The sequence below is a fragment of the Emydura macquarii genome, unplaced genomic scaffold, assembly GCF_026122565.2.
Source record: "Emydura macquarii macquarii isolate MOO-44397 ecotype Brisbane River unplaced genomic scaffold, CSIRO-AGI_Emac_v2 contig_2422, whole genome shotgun sequence".
NCBI lineage: Eukaryota > Metazoa > Chordata > Testudines > Chelidae > Emydura > Emydura macquarii.
The window spans coordinates 7,801,565-7,825,743 of record NW_027132559.1 but is presented as its reverse complement, the minus strand read 5'-3'; the positions used below and the strand labels follow the sequence as shown (position 1 = coordinate 7,825,743).

Here is a 24,179-nt window from a genome sequence, read left to right as displayed (position 1 = left end):
ACTTCAATTACAGTATTAGCTTTCTCAAATCCTTTCAGGACCAAGGTCAAATACTCATCAGCCAACTCAAATCTCTGGCATTTGTCTGCAGCCATTATTTTTATGACAGCATGGCATCTCTGATGTACATTGTGGTTTCTTTCTTGCATGCTCTCTTAGCTTATGGATGCTTTCAATTTGATCTTCCACTGATGTTCTAATTCAGTTTTGTTTGTTCTCATTGTTCCATCGGCATGCAAGAGGGACATAGACACAAGACTTACTGGGAGACTAAAAACAGTTGCCATTGAAATGTCATATCTGTATCTTGCTAAGGACAGGGCTCTATGGGAAAACAATTTCTGGAATGATAGCTACTGTGATTGTCCATCCCTTGCAAGACTTAAATTTGGTCTTCTTGGCCGTGTCATCAAATGTTTTGATGGTAGATTTCTTGACTGAGCTGAAGAAACTACGCGTCCCATCAGAATCAAGTGTGCCCCTCACAGATCTCTCCATTTGTTCTTCACCAACATCTGTTATTTTCAGAAGAGATTATTTACATCTGATGTCACATGCAGTCCAGTAGATATGTTGATAATCACCACTGGATGTGATTCAAGGTCAAATGAGTTTGTCATATTGTTGATAACATAGTAGGTAAGAGCTGTAATATGCTTTTCACACCTCTTCAGTGCAGGGGTAAGGACTTCTTTGTGGACTGTCTTCACTACTTCTTGTTAGATCACTTCTTTTTCTCTTAGTTTCATATTATGAATATGCAAACGCTATGTATTGTCATATCTAACACTAATTTTGACCTATGCATAAGTGTCATTAAATTAAAAAGCCAGTTTCTAGACTATTTCAAAGGCTTATACTGCATGCATAGGTAATTACAAGTTTAAAACCTTCTACCAAGCAGACTAGATACTACATTATATGTACAAAAGCTTACAAATGGAGAAGCATTACATTAGGAATTCATGTACGTGTATAACTATCCACTAAGCAATAAAAACTATGGGCAATCTATTGTTACTGGTGAGCAATCTTAAATGTGAGACTGATGTGATCAGCAAATTTCAATTGAAAATATAGAAAACTATTATAATCACTTGTGAGATACTTTGACAATTAAGAATATGTGAAAACATTTAATGTTAGTATATTGCAAATGGTTGATATTCACTGTTTTTGCCAAATGCTAAACAAGTGTCATCATTTATGAAAAAAATACTTGCCCATGCAAAACCAATAAAAATCCTTAAATATTTTGTCAGTTGGTAGCTTTGACCAATAGACACCACTTTACGGTGTTAACATTTCCTTAAAACAGTAAAAACTAGTCATAGCAATGTTGCAGTGTTGTTCTTTGAGTGCTTGCTCATGTCCATTCCACTATAGGTGAGTGCACGCCAGAGTGCACGGTTCCCGGAACTTTTTCCCCTTAGCTGACCCTGTAGGGCCGGCTCTGGTGCCCCCTGGAGTCCCACATGCATGCCGCAGTATATGAGGCACTGCCAGCCCTATGCCCCCACAGTTCCTTCTTTCTGCCCATGATGACTGCTGGAACTAGCCTTGCTCTCTGCAAGTACTATTCCCCTTCTTTGAACTCTTTGTTATTCAAAGTAGTTTAATTAGTTTTAAGTAGTTAAGTATTGTTAAGTGTAGTTAGATAAGAAGTCCCTAAGGGTCTTAGAGTGGATGGGCCCTGGTTGTCTGGATTTAAGCCATGTGCCTCCTGCAAGAAGGCTTTCCCGCTCAGCGACCCCCACAATCAGTCCCTTAAGTGCTTGGAGGAAGAGCACAGGAAAGAGAAGTGTAAGATATGCAGGGCTTTTAAATCGCGGTCTCAGAAGGACCAAGAGAGCCAGTTAAAAGCCCTGCTCATGGAGGCAGCACTCTGCCCGGTGTCTGAGCCGTCCCGCTCCACCTCGGCACCGAGTGTCACCTCAGTGCAGAGTGCACTGCCGGCATTGGGCTCGACTCGGCATCGAGCAACATCCCCAGTGCCGAAGAAGAAGAGACGGTGCACGGGGTGCGGACACTCCCCTACGTCATTGGTACAGGCAGGGTCAAGTGCGGAGATGCACTGGCCACGGTCTGTCGGGTCTTCTCCGATGCCTGCATCTCTGAGCAGGGAGCCTCCCCTGACTCCTGGAAGTGGGAGAGTGCCCCCTGCCGATGCCGTCGACACTGGAGGCTTTTCAGGTGGCAAGAGCCTTGTTGGCCTTGCCCACGATACCTCCACTCCCCCTGCCGAAGGAGAAGGGGCCGGTGACCCGGGGCAAGCCGGTGTTGGGTCCCCCTGAAGGATGGTGGAGATCCCCGGTACGGGGAGGAAGATTTCCCACCAGACGGCCACCGGGGGTAGAGTGAGGACACTCTCCCAGCAGTCGCTCCAGGTTGGCGTTGTCAAGCTGGCCTGCTTCGACTCAGGAGGCAGAGTCTCCCTCTTGGTGCCGATGTCAGTCCCCGGCACCGGAGGCAGTGCAGGCCAAGAGGCGGCACCGATCAAGGTCCACCAGGCGGTGCTCAGACACCTCCTGCTCCAGATCCCTGGCACCGAGGAGTTCGCCTGCACCGAGGCAGCACAGAACCCGGTCACTGTTGGAGGACTCAGCATCGAGGGGTTCGCCTGCATCGAGGCGGCACAGAACCCGGTCGCCATATGAAGACCCCCGCACCACGCAGTCCCCGACGCGGAACCCGGTCGCCGGAATCAGGCTCGGCACCGCGGAGTTCAGAGTGGCACTGGTCTCTATCACCAAGGGGCAAGTGGCGCCGCAAGTCCTCAGTACGGAAACGGCACTCCGGTATCAAGAGCTCTTTGGAGCACACCTCCGTCCGTCGGCACCGCTCGCAGAGACGGAAGCAGTCCTTGTCATCCTCCACATCAGAGGCATTGAGAGGACAGTCCCCGGCACGGCACCCGGGACCAAGGACGGCCACGGCACTGCCGATCTAGTGGCTCAGGGTCCCACAGAGGGGACAGTTGTCCGGACAACTGGAGCCCCCACAAGGCGTCATACCAGGTGGCACAGTCAGCCCCGGTTTGGCCCCCGGGACAATGGCCACAACAATGGCCTTATTGGGCCCCATGGGGCATCCAGATGGGTCTGGGGCCCCAATCCACCCTGTTAATGGGGTTCAGTCCGTGGCCCTGGCACAGGAGAAGGCCCATAGACATCGCTCCTTAGACGAGGAGTCGGACCCCATGGAGGGACCCCCTTCGGCAGGCTGGGGAGCAACCGCAGGATGCGTCTAGGCAGTCCTCTTCCTTCTCCCTGATGAGGCAGTCTCCTGGGACCACTTGGCACCACTGGAGGATTTCAGGGCGCACCAGGACCTGCTCAAGAGGATGGCCTCTAACTTGGGACTGGAGGTCAAAGAGTTAGTGGAGGTTGATGATATCCTCTTCAATGTGCTGGCGGCGGCTGCCCCAGTGAGAGTGGCCCTACCAGTCCATGACAGGGTCCTCAAATTTGTTAAGGCCCTGTGGCAAACCCCTTCCTCGGTTGCCCCTACGTCAAAGGTAGTTGAGAAAAAGTATTATGTCCTGGCCGAAGGGTTCGAGTATCTGTTCATTCACCTGGCCCCGGGAACCGTGGTGGTAGACACAGCCAACCAGTGGGACAGGCAAGCTCAGCCTGGTTCCACTCCCAAGAACGAAGATAACAAAAAGTTGGATTTGTTTGGGAGAAAAATTTATTCCACAACAGCCCGGCAATTCAGGATTGCCAAGCATCAGGCCCTCCTGGGGAGATATAATTTTAATTTGTGGGACTCCCTCAGGTGGTTTGCTGAGGCCCTGCCCCTGGACCAGGCCGCAGACTTCACCACCATCCTGGATGAAGGAATCACGGTGTCTATGGCAGCTCTCCAAACGTCCAGTGACGCTGCTGACTCGGCGGGTAGGGCCATAGCCTCCACCATTTCCATGAGGAGGTGCTCATGGCTGCAATCCTTGGGCCTGTCCCAGGAGGTACAGCAATAAATCCAGGACCTCCCCTTCGATGGGTCGGCCCTATTCTCCAACCAGACTGATGCGAAGTTGCATGGGCTGAAGGACTCCAGGGCCACACTTTGCTCCCTGGGCCTGTACACGCCCCAGTTTTCCAGGTGTCAGTCACGGCCCCAGGCGCAGCAGCAGCCAAGGCCCCCGCCTAGGCCCTTTCAATCCTATAGGGATAGGGATAGGAATAGGAGGTTTAGAAGGAGAAATCAGCCCCCCAGCTCATCCTCAGCTCTCCAGCAAGCACCCCCCAAGAGGTCAGGCAACCAGAGGAGACAATTTTGATGGTGCGCCTGAGGGTGGCGCCCCTATTGCTTTCCTGCATCCGCCCCGCCCCTTCCTAAACGGGTTAAGACCCTTCTATCCCGAATGGGCAAAGATCACGTTGGGTCTTCAGGATAGTCTCTGGGGGCTACACCATACAATTTACCTCTATCCCCCCCTCCCTCTCCCCAACAACCCTCCCACTCCATCCCTCTTCAGGGACCCCTCTCACAAGCAACTCCTCTTGCAGGAGGTGGACACCCTCCTCAACGTGGGAGCAGTGGTTCTTCTTCTTCTTCAAGGCAGAAGGCGGAAGGAGTTCTATTCGAGGTACTTCCTCATCCCCAAGGCGAAGGGGGGTCTGAGACCCATATTAGACCTGCGTCATCTAAACAAATATGGCAAACGACTCAGGTTTCACATGGTTTCCCTAGCCTCCATAATCCCTTCCCTGGATCCAGGAGACTGGTATGCCGCCCTCAACCTCAAGAATGCATACTTTCACGTGTCCATCCTCCCCAGCCACAGCCGCTTCCTCCGCTTCACGGTGGCTGGCTCCCACTACCCATTTACAGCCCTGCCCTCTGGCCTATCTTTGGCTCCAAGGGTGTTCACCAAATGTATGGCGGTAGTGGCGGCCCACCTGTGGCGAAAGGGTATGCAAATCTTCCCTTACCTGGACGATTGACTGATCAGGGGCAAGTCCAGGTCCCAGGTGCAGGAGGGTGTGACCCTCACTTGCCCCACGTGCAGCAGACTGTGACTGCTCATAAACGAGCAGAAGTCCACACTAACCCCAGTGCAACACACAGAATTCATTGGGGCCACCCTGGATGCTTCCCAGGCCAGAGTCTTCCTGCCTCAGCCACGTTTCAAGGCAATGGTCTCTATCATCTCTGAGCTGCAGTGATGCCCAATGACAACAGCCAGGCACTGCCAATAGCTGTAAGGCCACATGGCAGCCTGCACGTATGTTGGGAGACTAGCTTGCCTGAGGCTTAGGCCGCTTCAGGCGTGGTTGGCCTCGGTGTATGGGCCGAGCAGACACCCACTGAATTGGGTGGTCACAGTTCCCCCACCCATCCTAGCCTCCCTAGACTGGTGGAGGTCTCCCAGGGCAGTGGTGAAGTGTGTTCCATTCAGGGAACTGGTCCCTTCGGTCACCTTAATCTCTGACGCCTCAGATGTGGGATGGGGAGCCCACATCAGCGCCAACCTGAGCACCCAGGGGCTCTGGTCGGGGGAGGACAGGCACCTCACATCAACGTGAAGGAGCTGAGGGCTATTCGCCTAGCGTGCAGGGTGTTCCTCCAATCCCTGACAGGCAGAGTGGTGCAGGTGCTGACGGACAACACCGCAGCTATGTTTTATATAAACAGGTAGGGAGGGGTGCGCTTCTCGGCTGTCTGCGAGGAAGCTACCTGTCTGTGGGACTTTGCCGTGAGGCATGACTTCCACTTGACTGCCTTTCACCTCCCGGGAGTGAGGAATGACGAGGCGGATCGCCTCAGCAGGTCATTTCTACCCCACCACGACTGGTCGCTGCAGCCAGAGGTGGTGACTATGGTCTTCCGAAAGTGGGGTGTTCCACAACTGGACCTATTCGTGTTGACCTGGAACGCAAAGTGCCCAAAGTTCTGCTCGCTCTGGGGTCTCGAGACTGGGTCGATTTCCGATGTGTTCCTCATCAACTAGATGGGTACCCTCATGTACGCGTTCCCGCCCATTCCGCTCCTGTCCAAGGTCCTACTGAAAATAAATAGGGACAGGGCGGACGTCATACTCATCACTGCGGCCTGGCCGAGATAGCACTGGTTCAACATGCTGCTGGACCTTTCAATCACCCTGCCTATGGAGCTCCTGAGGCGACACGACCTTCTCTCCCAGGACCATGGTCGCCTTCTGCACCCGGACTTGGACTCCCTGCACCTCATGACCTGAAGGTTCTGTGGCTGACGGAGGAAGAGAGAGCCTGCTCAGTGCAAGTTCAACAAGTCCTGCTGGGCAGCAGGAGACCTTCTACACAGGTTATGTATTGGGCTAAGTAGAAACGGTTTACCTCTTGGGCGGAGTCCTGGGGCATTCCGCCCAGCCTCTTGCCTCTGCAGGCAATCCTAGAGTACCTGCTCCAGCTAAAGCTCCAGGGTCTGGCGCTGCCTCATTGAAGGTTCACTTAATGGCCATTTCGGTCTTCCATCAGCTGCTGGAGGGGAGATCCCTGTTCTCCCATCCCATGCTGCTTAGGTTCCTCAAGGGGTGGAGAGGCTGTATCCGCAGGTGCCTACCTGGGATGTTAACCTGGTCCTCTCCAGACTCATGGGGCTCCCCTTTGAACCCATGGCTTCATGCCCTCTGCTCATGCTTTCATGGAAGGTAGCCTTCCTGGTGGCCATTACCTCAGCTAGGGCCTTGACCTTGGAGCCCCCTTATACAGTATTCTATAAGGATAAAATGCAGTTGAGGCCGCACCCAGATTTCCTGCCTCAGGTGGTTTCCCAATTTCATTGTAACAAAGATATTCTTCTCCCTGTGTTTTTTCCCAAACCGCATGGTTCGGAATAGAAGAGGAGATGGCATTCGCTGGACGTGAGACGAGCCCTGGCCTTCTACATCGAGCGTACAAAGCCATTCTGGAAATCGATGAGTCCTTCGTTGCAGTGGCTGACCGGATGAAAGGCTCACCTGTCTCCACCCAGCGCATCTCCTCATGGATTACATCGTGTATCAAGTTCTGCTACGAGCAGGCAAGGGTGCCGCTTCCGGGAACCATCACAGTGCACTCAACCAGCGCTCAAGCCTCGTCTACAGCCTTCCTGGAGAGAGTGCCCCTGCAGGACATCTGCAAAGCCGCCACCTGGTTGTCGGTGCATACCTTCACATCCCACTACACCATCATCCAGCAGGCGAGAGAGGACGTGGGATTCGGCAGAGCCGTGCTGAGGGCAGCTCACTGGTAACTCCGACCCACCTCCAAGGTATTGCTTGTTAGTCACCTATAGTGGAATGGACATGAGCAATCACTCGAAGAAGAAAACAAGGTTACTTACCAGTAAGTAAGTACTGTAAACAAGGTTACTTACCAGAACATGTTGTTCTTCAAGATATGTTGCTCATGTCCATGCCACAACCCACCCCCCCTCTCTGCTGCCAGAGTTGGCAGAAAGAAGGGACTGAGGGGCCGTAGGGCCGGCAGTGCCTCATATACTGTGGTATGCATGCAGGACTCCAGGGGGCACCAGAGGTGGCCCTATGAGGTCTGCTAAGGGGAAAAAAGTTCCGGGAACCATGTACGGTGGCGTGCACTCACCTATAGTGGAATGGACATGAGCAACACATCTTGAAGAACTTCAGTTACTGGTAAGTAACCTTGTCTTTCTGGAACTGCAAAAAATGATATGCTCTCAGTGGGTTTGCTCTCATTGTTTCACCTTGCCCACAGGCTTACAGCACAACTAGACAGTTCCACATCATATCTCATCTAAACATGTATAAAATAACCTTTCAATTGATATATTATGTTGGTGTGTGTAGTGTGGGTACATTAATCTCCAAAAATATGGCCCTTTTTGGAAAACTGCCACCTGCCTACAGGAGGATTGTCTCAATTTATAGCAACATATTCTTAAATCACAGCCTTTATACTTCTTCATTCTTTACTGTTAGTTATGCCTTGTGTTAATCTCTTTTATTTGAAAAGGAAACATTTTTGCAGGATGTTTTATTTGCATACTGTCTCTTCTTCAGCCTGCAGCCCTTTGAAGTTTTATCCCTGGTACTTCATTCCCTTCATAGCCTTTGGAACATTAGTCATCTGTATTGCCACTGCATTTAAGGTTAAAGCCCTTCTGCCCACTTCTCCTTGCAACAGTATCTTGTACTCCAATGAACACAGTGCTTTAATTAAGTCTTCTTTAAAGCCCTCTTTTTTAATTCTAAGGTTGTTTCTCAAAAAAACACTGTTCCTTTGACTCTCTTGGACTCTGGGCTGCTTAACTCCCCATTATTTTCTGAGTTTTGATTCCATGTGCAAGGTAAGATGATGATTTATGTCAAAATCGTTTCAGAACTGGTAAGGCCTTGTTAATTGGCTTCTCTTCTGGGAAAAGAGTTGTGCACCTCTTTGTACTTAGAATGATGGGATATGCCTAGCGCCTCACACCTTTTATTTTGGCCAAATTTTGGAAGTGAGGAGTTGGGATGGGGTTGCACTGAGGCAAAAATTATTAGTTTAGCTTCATTACATCCTTTTTTTTCTTTAGAAACTTTGTACTTCATAGGGATATGGTATACAATTATCTGTTGATCCTTGTGAGAATTTGCAATGTGTATGGAATAAAAGCTTCAAAGAAGAACTGCTATGATAGGAAAACTTTCGAATCTATTCAGTTGAGACATAAACTGAGCATCTCTCTAAATTGTCTGTTTTAATTATTCTTGCCAATTACAAAATCATTTGTTTACAAACAAGGGCTTTTTCCTTTACAGCAATTCTCCTATTCATTCTTGCAATAAATTCATAGTGTAGGGCCAAAGGCGTTCCCCTTTGTGAGAGCAAAATAAATAGGAGTTGCACATGGAATCTGGAAGGATGGAGTTGCCTCCCTCCTCCAGTTCCCTCTTTCCTGTTTATAGACACTCAACAGAATTGCTTCATGGTCACAGTTCTTCCTGATAATAGTGGGGCGGAATTTGCCTGGTTGGCTATATACAATTTTGGGTTCACTGGTGATATCCGTGCAGCTCTCTCTCCCCAACCCTCTGCCAGACTACTGCAGATGGAAGATGGAATCTCCCAATTACTCCCCACCGGAGAACTGTTTCTTAGGAACATAGGAGTTGACCAGAGGTCTAGTCCAATATCCTGACCATTGATAGTGGCCTATCCCAGATGCTTCAGAGAAAGGTGTAAGAACCCTGTAGTGGGTCGATGTGGGATAATCTGCCCCCTGCATTGGAGACCAGATTACATAAGAACCATAAGAATGACCATACTGGGTCAGACCAATGGTTCATCTAGCCCAGTATCCTGTCTTCTGACAGTGGCTAATTACAAATGTATTTAGGCACCTAAGCATAGCTGCCTAGTGGTGTTTACAAAATCACATAAGTAGGTTAGGCACCTAACTCCCACCTTAGCTCCTTAGGTACTTTTATAAATCCCACTATGGTGCCTACCTGCATCTTTAGGTACCTAAATACCTTTGGGATTCAGGCCCCAGGTCTCATCCTGATCCTGGAGATTGATTTAATTCCTGAAGCACAAAGTTTAATATCCTTTCCAAACTTTTTATCATTCATGAAAACTCTGGATATTCTTGATAGCCATGTAAATATTGAGTTTTTTTCAATCTTATGTTCTTGACTTCAACTTCTTCCTCTGTCTAGAGGTTAGTTTTATAAAGTACTTCCTTTTCTTTATTTTGAATTTCCACCTTTTAATTTCATTGACTATCTCCATTGTTCTTTTGTTATGAAACAAGGAGAACAGAAATTTCTGATCTGCGTTCTTTAGACCATTCATTATTTTACATACTTTTATCATGTCTCTGATCATTTGTCTCCTGTCTAAGATAAACAATCACAATCTTTTCAATTATCTGAGACTCCTCTAATACTGCAATATCCTTTTTGAAATGGATAAGGCTACACCATAGATTTATATAAAGGCATTATAATATTCTTTGTGTTTTTCACCATTCTGATCCTTATTCTAACATCTTGTTATCTTTATTGACCACAGATGCATGCTGAGCAGAAGTCTTCATTGAGCTGTCTACACTGACACTTTCTTGACTTGCCCAGTTAACTTAGAACCCTGCAGATGTATCAATACTTTAAATTTTCCCCTCTAATATGCATTATTTTGCATTTATCAACATTGACTTTAATTTCAATGTGTTGCTCATTCATATGGCTTGTTTAGATCTCTCTTAAGTTGCCAACAGTTCCATCTGGTCCTGGTCAAACTTTGTGTCATCTGCAAATTTTGCTACCTCACTGCCCATCCCCACTTTCCAAATCATTAATAAATATATTCAACAACACAGAACCTTGTACAGAACCTTGAGGCACTCACTGTTAAATTTTTGCCATAATGAAAATTGACCATGTAATCCTTCTTTTTGCTTTCTGTCTCCTAGCCATATTTTGATCCTTGACAGTACTTTGTGTCTCATTCCATAACTACTTAGCTTCTTGAGTAACTTCTTTTGAGGGACCTTGTCAAATGCTTTTTGGAAGTTTAAATGAACTATGTCAAGTGGTTCTCCTTTATCCACTATTTTATTGACATTCTAAGCATTTAGTGAAATACACTATTTTCCTTTCAAGAAACCGGTAGTCTTTTAAAATATAGGTAAATCATTTGCTACCCTCCAATCCTCTAGGACATTGTCTGTTTTTAACAGCTCATCTACTTCACACTTAAATTCTTCAGAACTCCTGGATTTACTCCAGTGGGCCTAGTGACTTAACACATTTTAAATTATCAGTGTACTCCATTTCCTCTTCTGATATCTCAGTCTCTGAGGGCTTGTCTACACTACACAGCTTTGTCGACAAAAGTCCACTTTTGTCAACAAAAGAGTGGAGAGGTACACAATGAAATGCTCCTCCCGCTGAAGTAACTCCCCCTGCTTTCCTGATTATAATAAAACCACCACAACAAAAGGCATAAGGCTTATGTCAGTGTAGTTAGGGCGATGCAGTGTTTGTGTAGAGGCGAGAAGCTTCGGTGGCTGCTCTCCCCGCCCCCATTCCCGGCTAGGCGCAGGGAGGCGAGAAGCCCCAGGGGGCACCTGGGATCCTGGTGTCCCTCTTCAGTTGGTGTAAGCATTCCTGGTGAGGATGCGCACCACTGACAGAAGGAGGGTAGTGTGGATAGTCTCAGTCATTAATGCGGTGGCTATAAGTTGACCTAACAGGTTGACTTACCTTTGTAGTGTAGATAAAGCCTGAGAGTACCTCATCTTTAATACCAGAAAAAAGCAGTAAGGGGTTGATATCTCCCCACAGTTCTCAGCAATGAAGACTGCAAGAATCATTGAGATTTTCAACAATGCCTGTATCTTCCTGAATTGCTCCCTTAATTGCACACCCACCAATTCTTTCACCAGTTTCCTGCTTCTCATATAATGAAAGAGTCTCTTCCTGTTTTTGTTTTTATACCTTTTAGCTATTTGCTCTTCAAAATTCAGTCTGGCCCTACTAATTTCCTTCAAATTTGTTGCCTGTTGTAGTTTATGCTTCTTCTGGCTTCACTAGGGTCAGATTTCCAAAGTTTGAAGGATTTTTGTTTCGATCAAAAACCTCAAACCTTGCTATTTAGTCACATTGACTTCTTGTTTTTCTACTAATATATTATATTTATGTTGTTGTAGTTTTGCATTTGTATTCCTATAGATTAAACTGCCTGGTTTTAGATTCATAGATTGAAAGGTGAGAAGGGACCACTGTGATAATCTAGTATGACCTCTTGTATAACACAGGCCATAGAACTTCCCCAAAATAATTTGTAGAGAAGATCTTTTAGTAAAATATCCATGTAACTGTGTCTCACTGGGTCACAACTGAGAATGACAAGTTCAGAGCAAACTGCTGAGAAATAGGGCAGATTCACCCTAAAGTAGTGGTTATTCTATCATTAGATTATACCAAACCAGTAACAAAAATAAACTTGTTTTACCACATTCATTCACAAGAAGTAAAAAATGCAGTCTCCTTAGGCATTCCAACCCTGGTGTCAACACCCAGACATCGGACTCTATGATGAGTGATTACTGAAAACCAATTTAATCAAATATAGGGTTCTTTAATCCCAAGAGCTCAGCCACTTAGCCAGGTCAATATGCAACTCAGATCTTACCCTATAATCATGTTGATACAAATCCTTTAGTAACTAAACACCAAAGGCTTAATAACAGAAGAAAAGAAGAAGAGCATTAATAATGGTGAATAGATCATATACGTACAAATAGTTGCAAAGTTCTAATATCTGGTTTGTAGTAGTGATGGGATAAATTGCTGGCTTGTAAAGTCTCTATGGTAACTTCCAAAAGACTGGAAGGTCCTCAGTCCATAGTTCTAAATTCTCCTTTTAGTTGTAAATTCACAATCCAGAGAATCGGGGCAGGAAAGAGGCAAAGTGGAGATCTCTTGGGGGTCTTTTATAGCTTCTGTCATGTGCATGGAATTTTACTGTCTCAAACACAGCTCACAGCCTCTGTTTGTGGAAAGTTACTGGAGTCCAGGGTCACATGAGCATATCACATGTCCTTACACGCTCACAGAGGCAGCTATTGCCCATATTCTTGCTGAGGTGTCCTCAGGAGGCTTATTGGGCCAGATGAGTTTCTTCTATGGCCCATTGTGAGAGCTAAGTGTCTTTAATGAGCTATCAACACATAGCTGCCAGGATTGAATGTAAATTCTATTTGATTACGTGTTGAGGAGTACAACACGTGTATGATGCCAGTACGTAACCAATATTCATAACTTAAGATACAAAGATGATACATGCAGATAAGCAGAACAATCATACTTAGCATGTCATAACTTTTCCATTGACACCTTATATGACATACTTTGTACATGAGTTGTTGCAATTATATAATAGTGATAATATTAATTATATAAATAGTCATATTCAATCATACAGCATCACAGTCCAATTTTTATTTTAAAATTTTCAGTGACGGAGAAGACACTTCGGAAATTGTTCCATTGATTAATTATTCTCACTGTTAAAAATGTATGCCTTATTTCCTGTCTGAATTTGTCTAGCTTCAACTTCCAGCCACTGGATCATGTTATACCTTTCTCTGCGAGATTGATGAACTCATTATTAAATATTGTTCCCCTTGTAGGTACCTATAGACTATAATCAAGTCACCACCTCTTAATCTTCTCTTTGTTAAATGAAATAGATTGAGCTCCTTGACTCTAGTTTTCTAATCCCTTAGTCATTGTTGTGGCTTTCTGAACCCTCTCCAATTTTTCAATATCCTTCTTGAACTGTGGACACCAGAACTGGACAGAGTATTCCAGTACCAGTCACACCAGTGCACACTACAGAGGTAAAATAACTTCTCTACTCCTATTTAAGATTCCCTAGTTTACATACCCCAGGACTGCATTTATCCTTTTGGCTATAGCATTGCACTGGAAGCTCATGTTAAGTTGATTATCCACAATGATCCTCAAATCTTGTTCAGAATCTCTAGGATAGAGTCCTCCATCCTGGAAGTATGGCCTACATTCTTCGTTCATAGTTGTATACATTTATATTTAGCCATATTAAATCACGTATTGTTTGCTTGTGCCTCGTTTACCAAGCAAACCAGATTGTTCTGTATTAGAGACCTGTTCCCTTCATTATTTAGCACTCCCCCAATTTTTGTGTCACCTGCAAACATTATCAATGATAATTTTATTTATATTTTTTTCCAGGTAATTTATAAAAATGTTAGATAATGTAGGACCAAGAACAGATCCTTGTAGTTCCCCACTAGACCACTCCCATTCAATGATGATTCCCCATTTAGAATTACATTTTGAGAGGTATCAGTTAGCCAGCTTTTAATCCATTTAACATGAGCCTTGTTAATTTTATACCTTTCTGTTTTTTAATCATAATGTTGTATGGTACCAAGTTCATTACTGTACAGAAGTCTATTACATCAAAACTGTTACCTTTATCAACAAAAATGTAATCTCATCAAAAAAAGATAATCAAGTTAGGATCTATTTTCCATAAATCCATGTTAATTGGTATGGAGGTTTTCAACCGGGGGTACGCGTACCCCTGGGGGTACTTCAGAGTATTGAAGGGGGTACATAAGAGGATCGGGGCGCCCACCCCGGGCCCCATGCTTTGGGGAGCCCAGCTCCAGACCTGGCAGGAGGTGAGCGGCAGCAGTCCGCCTCCCGGCTGGAACAGGGACTAAGCAGGAGGCGGGTGGCTGCAGCCTGCCTCCTGGCTGTGCCCCGGACCAGGTGGGAGGTAGGCAGTCATGTACTGAGGGGGCAAGGCCCCCAGGCACTGGCCTGCAGGGGGTGCTGGGCCAGCCCTTCATGATGCACAACTGGGACTCTCCTGTGCCCCCATCCCCACTGCGTGATATGAAGGGCAGCCTGGCGCCCCTCTGGTGCACACCCAGGCTGGGGGGTTGGGTCGCCCCGTCCAAGCCGGCGCCAGGCTGCGGGGCTGGAGCGGTAAAACCCAGGCGCCGTGTGGTGGGTAAGTGCCAGGGGGGCTGGGGATTCAGGAGGAGATAAGTGCAGGAGGAGGTAAGTGGCATGTTCCCTCCGCCCCTTCAGGTACAGACACTCCTGCCTCGGGGCAGCTTGGGGGCAGCGCTGTCTTGTGGGAACCGGGGAACCCTCCTGCCCTGTGTGGAGGAGGAGTGAGCACGAGGCCTGGGTTAGGGCCCAAATGCACTCATGACCCCTGCATGCCAGAGACCCAGGGTATGCCACTGGAGCTGTGCAGGAAAACCATGAAGGGATACTTCAGGTGAAACCTTGAGACTGTAGGGGTACAGTTTCTAAAAAAGGTTGAAAACCCCTGAATTATATTATTCTCCTTTAATTCTTTATAAATTGAATCCTATGTCAGCCACTTCACATATTTCCCTTGATGAATGTCAGACTGACAGGCCTATAATTACTCTCTTTTAGACACAGTATTAGCTTCTTGTGGAACTTCCCCAGTATTCCAAGACTTATTGAAAATCAACTTTAAAGGTCTTGTGAGCTCCTCAGCCAATTCTTTTAAAAGTCTTGGAAACAAGTTATCTGGCCCCCCTGATTTTAAAATATCTGATTTTAATAGCTGCTATATGACATCCCCCTGAAGTATTAGTGAAACTGAAAGAGTCTTCTCCGTTCCAAACTTTTATCTCACTGGATTCTATGGAATGCTTTATGTGTAGTGCTATTCCCACACCTCTTTGCTCTAGTCTATCTTTCCTACATTGTTTATAACTTGGATGCACAGGATGTGCCTTCAGCTCCCATCCCAATGGATAGATTCTCCATTGCCTGCTCTCTTTTGCGAGAATATGGATACTTTCGTGGACAGGCCTTTCTTTTTATTCAGTTTTTGGAGATTCCTGGGCCATCTGCTCAGTTGAATTACTGAAAAAGGCCAGGGGGTCTTTAAGCATGCTCCAGGACCTGATAGCATTTAGGAAATCTCTGAACTGCCAGCCTTGCTTGGTCCTTGCCCAAACACACAACACAGTAATTGTGTGTGCACGTGCACAAAAGATACCATGGATTAGTCAGTGCACTTTCTAAAGTTACTGGAATGTCTTCTTTTCTGCCTTCTACAAGAGAAATGACAGATACAGTGCACTGCCTATTAGTGCCAACATGTTTTGATGAAAGGCAGTTAGATCTAATGCATTGCCTCAACAGAGCCTTATCTCAAATTTTCTCCTTCAAAATATGGACAAAATGAAAGTCATGTAGGGCACTAAATATATAGTTCATTTTTCTGAGCACAAACAAGTACACAATACCTATGTGAAACCAGTAGTTCTGAAGGCATTTTGACTTAGAGCATTGTCTAGCATATGGGACCAAAACTCAGAAAATAAAGCCAAGGAAAGAGGAGTCTTTCATGCTATACTTACTCACATACAGGATACAGGTGAAAGGATTCGATCTAAAATGCTGAATTTGTGATATCACAATCATTTCTGTGGCAGCAGATTGTGTTATGACAAACAAAACTGACTTCATTGGAGCATCTAGCACAAAGTAAACTGAACTGAGAAGGAGACATTTTCATTTAACCCCTCATTTTTCAACATGGAAAGCTCCCTCAAAATTTTAATAACAAAAAGAAGAGAAAAATATTGACTAAATACATTGCTTCCTATATAAATGTTCTCTTTTTTCCAGTTTTTCCTGAAAGGCTTTTTACTGAATACAAAATTTGTACCTAAAAGGAAAAAGGTGATTAGTTATATGATGAGCCTGTCAAATAAGTATCTGATAAAGTATTGAAACTATATTCTCCAGTAGATGATAATGTAGAACTCAGCTTTTGGCATAAGTCTTCAAGAGTAGTGTAATGCATCCTATTCATATTACTTAAAATTCTATTATTAAAAAATAAGATACATACCTCAGGCTATGTTCATGCTTCCTGAGAATGAATGTGCTATGCAACAACACAAGGAAAGGTCACTTAAAATTTGTTTAGAAAGTTGGCCGCTGCTTAAATGCCTCTGTAACAAAACTGGAATAGGTCAGCATTAGTAGAAGGCTCTGCAACCTGCCTCTCATGTTCTACACGCATTTATCCAATGTTTTAATATTCTCTTAAAATGAAAAATGGGCTGTAAAATTATCAACGTTTTATTTAGTGACCTTCAGCATTCTACAGAATTCTGTCCAGCATTGTAAATGTATTATATTCCACAAATCAGTGGCCTCTCTTGTTCTTGCACATTCCTGAATCTCTCATCCAAGAATGTTTTATCTCATTCTGTTCCTGCTTTGGTTTTGTGATATCAGTATGTGTAGCATACCATAAAATTGTACATTCTGTTTAGCTTCCTAGTCTACAAGTTTAAAATGTAAGAAATAATTATCCTGAATAAAGAGTTTGAAAGTATTTAAACATTTTTTATTACAATTAGCATTTGTGCATAGCTTAAATCTCACTGGAATTCTGGAAGAGCTGAATTGGGGCTGTAAACAAAACAAATTTCCATTCTGCTTTAACAGTAGTTGAAAAATCTTAAAAAGCAATGGCTTAAAATTATATGATAAGTATTAAAATTATTTGTAGGATTGTTTAATATTAAAACAAGGCAAAAACTTGATTTAATTGAAAAGTTATCCTGTCTGTACTACAAATTTGTCACTTTGTAGCAAGATGAAAATTACTGAGAGTGAACTCAGATATGCCAGTTATAATTTTGGAAATGACATGAGTGCTTTCCAAATCGTTCAGTTAGAAATGGGGAAGGTGAGGGAGGATAGCTTTTACTTGTGGAGCAAAGTCTCCAACCCCTTAACATAACAGATGCCTTGAAATCCACATAGATCTCAGCGTATCCTCAGGGGCCAGGAGCATCTGAGCTTGTCTCTTGTTCCTTTGGCTTCCCCTTCCCAATGGCAGTTCCACTCCTTCGCAGTGGCCTGTCACCCAACTTAGGAGTATGAGGAAGGAGCCAATTTCTATTTTAAATCCATCTGATTCCTAAGAAGTATGTCAGGGTATGTCTATAGTGACGGTGGCAAAGTTGCCGCCGTCAGATCAATCTTTCTGGATCAATTGAGCGATCAGTGTAGACCCGCTCAATCGATCAGGAAGTTGACGCAGTAAATCTACCCCCTCAAGTGGCATAGCATTGTGTCAATGGGAACATGGTTCCCATCGACACAGTGCAGTGAAGACAGCGCACAGAAGGGAAGCCCAGCAGTCGATGGGAGTTACGCAAGCTACTCTGCATAGCTTGCGTAACTCCCATCGACTGCCGTCAAATTTGCAGGTAAATGTAGACCAGGGCTCAGACAAAAATAGTTGTTCTCTCTTTGGGGGATGGGTCCATAAGTTCAATAGTGATGGGTTCTTCAGTCTTCATTCTATCTGTAGCAGAGCCAGATGGTTTGATTGCCAGGGCTGACTCTCCAGATAACTTCTTCCATTTAAGAGCCCCTCCAGAATTTTCTGTGCCTCCACAAGTGAAGCAGGTTAAGAGTCAGGACCTCTGTAGTCTGTCCATAACATGATTATTTTAAAATTCTTTTTCCTGTTTTTCTAGGTTCTTTTTGCCTCAGCTCTCCACCTTTTTTTTTTCTTTGTATAGAGTTACTGACCTTTTAAAGACTTAAATTTTACCTCGCAGACCTCCAGGCTCTCCCCAAAAATTAGCCCTGATATTGGCTGAAAAAGCATGAAAGAAGGATCAGGAGTTGAATCCTGTGCTCAGCACCCTCAGTTGAGTGTATCGAAGGGGGAAAGTTTCTTTTGCTCTCCCAAACTTGGTGCTACCAGGATTGGAAAGCAGGCTTCTGGCTCGCCTCATAGGATAGTATGGGGTAGCTTCAGGCAAATGAGGGCCCCAGTAAGACAAGGCACGGAAGAATGTGCCCCGGAACAAAAGGCTACTGACACGAACCAGGCCACATTGCTGGGTATCTCACCCCAGGAACATGTGCTGAGGAAGTCACCAGGAGCTGAACAAGCAGCCAAGGACACTGGGGCCCAATCTGTAGCCACTGATGCAAACTAGGCCCCATCACCAGGTGAACCTATGGAGCCCCTAAGAGCTCCAGTCAATGGAACTGGTGCATGGTAAAACCGCAAGGCCCTAGCCACTTTCTGTTCCCAGTTCTCTCCATCCCTCCCCTCCACCACCCAAGGGATCATGACAGGGGGACTTTGAGTGTTGCAAGGACCTCCCTCTCTCTTTGCCAGTGGGTGTGCTGTGGTCAGGACATCCCCTCTGCTCCTGAGAGGTCCCATGAAACACTGGCAGCACAGATAAATTAGCATTCCCAACTCTGCTCCCACTTCCTTTTGTAGAGTGGTTGCGGTGGCCATTTTGGAGTCAGGAGCTCATGTGCCACAGGCTTCCATTTTAGAATAAGCTCTGGGCCTGCCTTCTCAGCAGTCATCTTAGAGTCTTTCCAGTGGAAAAGATAGTGTTAGGCTGTCCTCTGTGGACTCCTATGGCTCCGGATCCTCAGCCCTCTCTCTTGCTACTCCTCCCTATAAGTGGAGTAAGGGTCACAAATGCAGATATAAAGCAAAGAAATCCAAGAGATCCCCAGGAACTACTGTTCACTGCACAGTTTTCAAGTCTATTCTGTGTAAGACTGTTGCTGTTGTTGGGGTATCTCCCATGAGCATTCAGCTGTAAGAGATTAAAAAGGGGACAAGGATAAGGTTAAAGAGACAGAAAATACCTGCAAATATTTTTCCAATAAGCTAAAAACTGACCTGTACAATTCCATCCTGGCAGATCTGCTTAGGGCTGCAAGGACAGAATGGTAAACTCAGTGAAGACAAAGCATTTGATTTTTAAAAGAATCCTGTTCAAAGCTTGCATTGACAGAATCAGCTATCTGCAAAGACTATAAAGCAGCCTCAGCAACCCTTAAAGCCTCAGTGGAGGCCACTTTTCTAAGCAAATTCATACTTGCTTATACCGAGTCCCTACTCTCTGACATTCCTGAAAAGGGCCAAGGAATTGGAATTCTCCTTAAAAAGAATTTCCCTAACATCTGCTCTAGTTTCAGATGCCTCACTTGATGCTTTCAGGTCCTCTGCCATTCTCTGTTAAAGCCCAATAGAAAAATTTTAAAGAGTTTTTCTACTCTAAGCAGCTGTTTTCGTGTTATGTTGTTTCATTTATGTGGTGGAAGAAAGAAGATATTTTCAAAGAATAGGTGGGAGAAAACCAGGCCCATTAAACCCTCTTAACAACTCTTAACAAGTTGATTCAGTTCTACATGTTCATGCCCACCCTGGCAGCTATCACCTAAGGGGATATCCTATCTCCACATTCCTTTCCTTATGGCCACAGACAGTACCTTAGGTTTGTTTATGATACTCCACACACAGTACGAAAGCCCTTCTCTTTGGTAGTGCCACTGCCCTCAGGGTAGTCATGGGTGCTGAGGGTCCTAGGGGTATTCCCTATATTCGAAAGGATACATCTGTACCTTTTTTCTCAATGACATTCTGATAAGAGCTCCCTTCCTATTGAAGTCAATCAGAGACACCCAACTGACAGTACACATCCTTAAACAACATGGGTTTATATTCAATTTGAAGAGCCAGCTCGTCCCTACATAGACAGTAGAACAACTGTGGGTTTGACTGGACACCACACTTTGCAGAGCCCTTCTCTCCAGAAAAAGACAAACATGGATTCTGGAGCAAATATTAAACATTCTTACTAGTCCATGCTCCCCACATGAAAGTTTTACTACAACCCCTAGTCATCTTCATTTCATACATATGCCTACTTTTGTGAGCAAAATTTCATCTGAGATGCCAGCAGTACTACTTACTGAGCTTCCCTACTCACATTCACAATTCTATCTTGCACACTGTAAGATTTCCCTCCACAGTAAAAGGTTCTCAGACGGTGGTTACACTTGCAAGATTCACAGACTGTGTCCACTTGGCAGAACCACTGAGAGACACTATAATGATGGATGCCAGTTTGGAGGGATGGGGAGCTTACACATCTCAACATGATACAAGATCAGTGGTCACAGATGGAATCTTACTACATCATAAACTGTTTCAAACTGCAGGCGATTCACCTAGTCCTTCAGGCACTCCTACCCTGCTTAAATTCCAGACACATGTTTGTATTCATAGTGAGCACAACTGCCATAGCATATATAAATTGACAGGAGGTACACAGTTGAGCTGATTACAGGCAGAAGCCACAACTTTCTTTGGGTGAGAAACTTTGTCTGTTCTAGCCATTCATATCAAAGGGAAACGATTCCACAACGGATTGGCTCAGCCACAAAAAGGGAATCATGTCTCCACCAAAGGGGGGTTGACCACATATCCCAGACCTTTGGAAAACCAACATGGGATCTCTTTGCATCCAGTTCCAAGAAGAAAAACTTCTATGCCAGGAGGGGAGATTGTCAGCCCAGGGAAATTGACGTTTCTCCAGGGTATGGCAAAGGGCTCTGCTATATGGATTATCTCTTGTCGCCATAATATGCACCATCTAACAGGTACACAGACCACAGTGGAGAGGTCTGTGACCCCTCCACTAACATTATGATCCATGCCAGATCCACTGTTACAAGACCATCTGTTCCATCACAACCTGGCATCTCAATCTGATTGCCTGCTTATTGAGAGATCACTTTAAAACAAAACAAAACAAACAAAATACAACAAATCCTCAAACTAAGACAGTCCAGAGACATGGTTTCAGTCATACTGAAGTCCAGAAAGCATTCCACCAGCTCTTGACATGCAGTAATATGGAGAGATTTGATTTCTGGTGCTCAGCGAAAGGATATACCACAGGATCAGCACTGGTTAAATTGCTCATAGAATTCTTACAGGCAGGCCTGACTCTGGGGCTACTCTAAAATTCACTCACATCTCAAGCATTGGTTATAGCCTCAGTTCTGGCACACCCATCATCACCACAAAAAACAAAATAAATAATAAATCATGTATAGTCCTGCCCTAATCAGTCCTTCCGTTCAAGGGTAGCTCCATGGGATCTTTTCTAATATTAAATGCTTTTTTGCGGGCGGGTCTCTTTTTGAACTCCTCTCTGAAGTGTCACTATATTTCCTGACACTTAAGGTCGCTTTTCTAGTGGCCATAACATCCACACAAAGAGTAACAGAATTGAGAGCCCTCTCTATCCTCCCTCAAAATTATGGTTTTTCCATAATGAAATGGTGATTTAACAGACAGACCCATCATCCATTCCTAAAATAATTTCCTTCTTCCCTCGATCCTAGGAGATTTCACTCCCCTCTTTTTGCCCAAATCCAGGCCATCCAAAAAGAAGGGTTTGGCACACTGTAGACATTTAGAGGGCAAATTAAAATTTATGTTTACAGTACAAAATCCGTCAGTAAACCTCCACTTCGTTCTTTGTAATAAACCACATAGCTGGGAACAGAAAGCTTCCAGGTCTTCCATAGCAAGGTATATTGGAAGGGGGGAGATTTTCCAAGCAATGTAAAGCTAAGAATAATCTCATTCTAGTTTAAAGCCCATTTCAAGAAGGCAATGGCAGCTTCATAGGTCATTGGGTTCAGTCCACCATATGGACAGTTTTGGCAGCAATCTTGGGTGTACTGCTAATTTCTGTATGATTAATAGACTTCAGTTGGGTGAAGAAGACTTTGGCAGGTGGGTTTTCTAAGCTATAGCTCACCCTTAGCCAACCCAATAATTGATAGTGATGGTCGTGAGAGAATAGTACTGCTACAAAAAAAATCCCTGACTACTGAATTTATGAATCTATCCCTCAAAGTCAGAATGAGAAAATTTGTCTCACTTATCTGGAAATTTTTGTTCTGGATGAGGGATGGGCTCATGAATTCATCCCACTCTATACTTTTTCATCTCCTTCTTCCAGGAGAGGATTGCTCACTAATGTTACATTGGTTTTTTTCCCCTTTTTTAGGGAAAGATGATGAGTAACAGTATTTTTACATTTAATCAATGATCCTTGGGGTTATCCCAGTTTGTGTGTTTTTGTCAGGTTAGACAGTTCTACTTCTTAGTTATTGGGCAGATTTTCTGCTACTCTTCATATGTGAAAAGTGTTTTATTCACATATGATAGTTAGCAGATTTGGAAGCAACTCTCTGGAGGGGCTATTCAACGGGAGGAATTATCTAGAGTCAGGCCAGCCAATCGAAACACCTGACTCCACATCCTATAGCATGGAGACTGCAGAACCCATTACTATTGAATTTATGGACCCATCCCTCTACACAGAACAAAATTTTCCAGGTGAGACAAATTTTCTCACTTCGCTATTCTACCTCTTTAATTCTTTCTTAAGAACCATAGTGCTTAAGACTTAGAAAGGCCTCTTTGGTATCTGGAGTTGAGGAGAATGATGTAGAGCCAGTGCCCTGACACATAACATTCATTTGGGGATCTTTATCTATAGTTTGATAATCTCCAGGTAGCATAATGCAGAGTAACATTGTTTCCCTTTGATTTGAAATATGTTTCACAGTATTCTTTATAGAAAGTGGTTCTTACATTTAAGCGTTCATATATTAAGGTCTTAGTAAAATGACAATATAATAGAAGAGATTTTGCTATATTAAGGCATGTCTACAGGAGGACTTATTGTGCAGTAGGCTGCAGTGTAAATCTACAGTGCTCCAGCATGTCACACACTAAGTATACATGCGCACTAAAAGTTTCCTCAAGCACTGACGTGCTGTGGTTTGAAACAGCAGTACATTAACGTGCACTAGGGGACTTTTACTATGCATCAGCAGGGCCCACACAGATAGTTAGTGCATGGCAGTGCTGTAGATTTATACCCCAACTTGCTGCTCACTAAGTGTGTATGTAGATATGCCACTATATTCTTCCAGATGCTTTCCATTTTCAGAAAAGTATGTCCAGGCAAATTCACACTTTGATTGCTTGTGATAAGAGTTTTACATAGATTTGAACTATGGATTATTGATATGTTGACTGAACTTGATAACAAAGCATATTGGTTAATATTGTTGTTTTTAAATTTTAATGTAATGCAGCTAGAGAATGCGTATTTGCTTTTCAGGTAACTAAATGCAGCATAGAGAGTATGGAAGGAAGTCCAATGGAAAACTACACCCACGAGGATTGTATTATTATTGATGGGATAGCTTTCAGGGCTGGGGAGTGTATTGAAAACATAACAGACAAGTTTAAAGAAATAGAATCTTTAATGGCTGAATTCCAAATAGCTTGTAGCACTTAAAAAAAAAAAAGGAACCTCTCTGTCCACTTTTCCATTTATTCAGACTCTTAAATGAATAATTTGTAAAGTTATAAAGTTATAAAGTCAGAGTTCTTTTAATTGAATGTTAAATGTTAACTGATAACATTGCTAACAAAACAAAAATATATTTTCAAGTTGATAGGAGAGATTTAAAAGTAAATACCCATTTATAATTTTGTTGTTATTTATGTAGAATATTTTATCAAAGCTTGAAACAAATTGTAAATAACTGAAAACTAGTTTTAAAAATAAAAGCAGCTTGGTGTTGTGATTCTGAACACATCTTGAATTTGAGGCATTCTGACAAGATGGTGAATCTTTAGATGTTCAGAAGGAAGTGATTTAAGTAAATCATTCAGTAGTCAGAAACTGCATTTCAATCTTATAATCTTAACTATATTGCCTTTTTCCAATATGAAACATTGTTGGAGTTTGTTAGT

The 24,179-nt window shown here is 44.2% G+C and overlaps 1 protein-coding gene across 1 annotated transcript in view; it reads left to right on the top strand.

Annotated features, from left to right (window-relative positions):
- Nucleotides 1-23,736, top strand: part of ZCWPW2 (zinc finger CW-type and PWWP domain containing 2) — a 104,925-nt gene extending 81,189 nt beyond the window's left edge. The window contains exon 9 of the mRNA XM_067561875.1: nt 23,539-23,736. Coding sequence (XP_067417976.1) covers nt 23,539-23,718 — 180 coding nt within the window. The 3' untranslated portion in view covers nt 23,719-23,736. The remainder of the gene's footprint in view (nt 1-23,538) is intronic.
- The last annotated feature ends 443 nt before the right edge of the window (nt 23,737-24,179 follow it).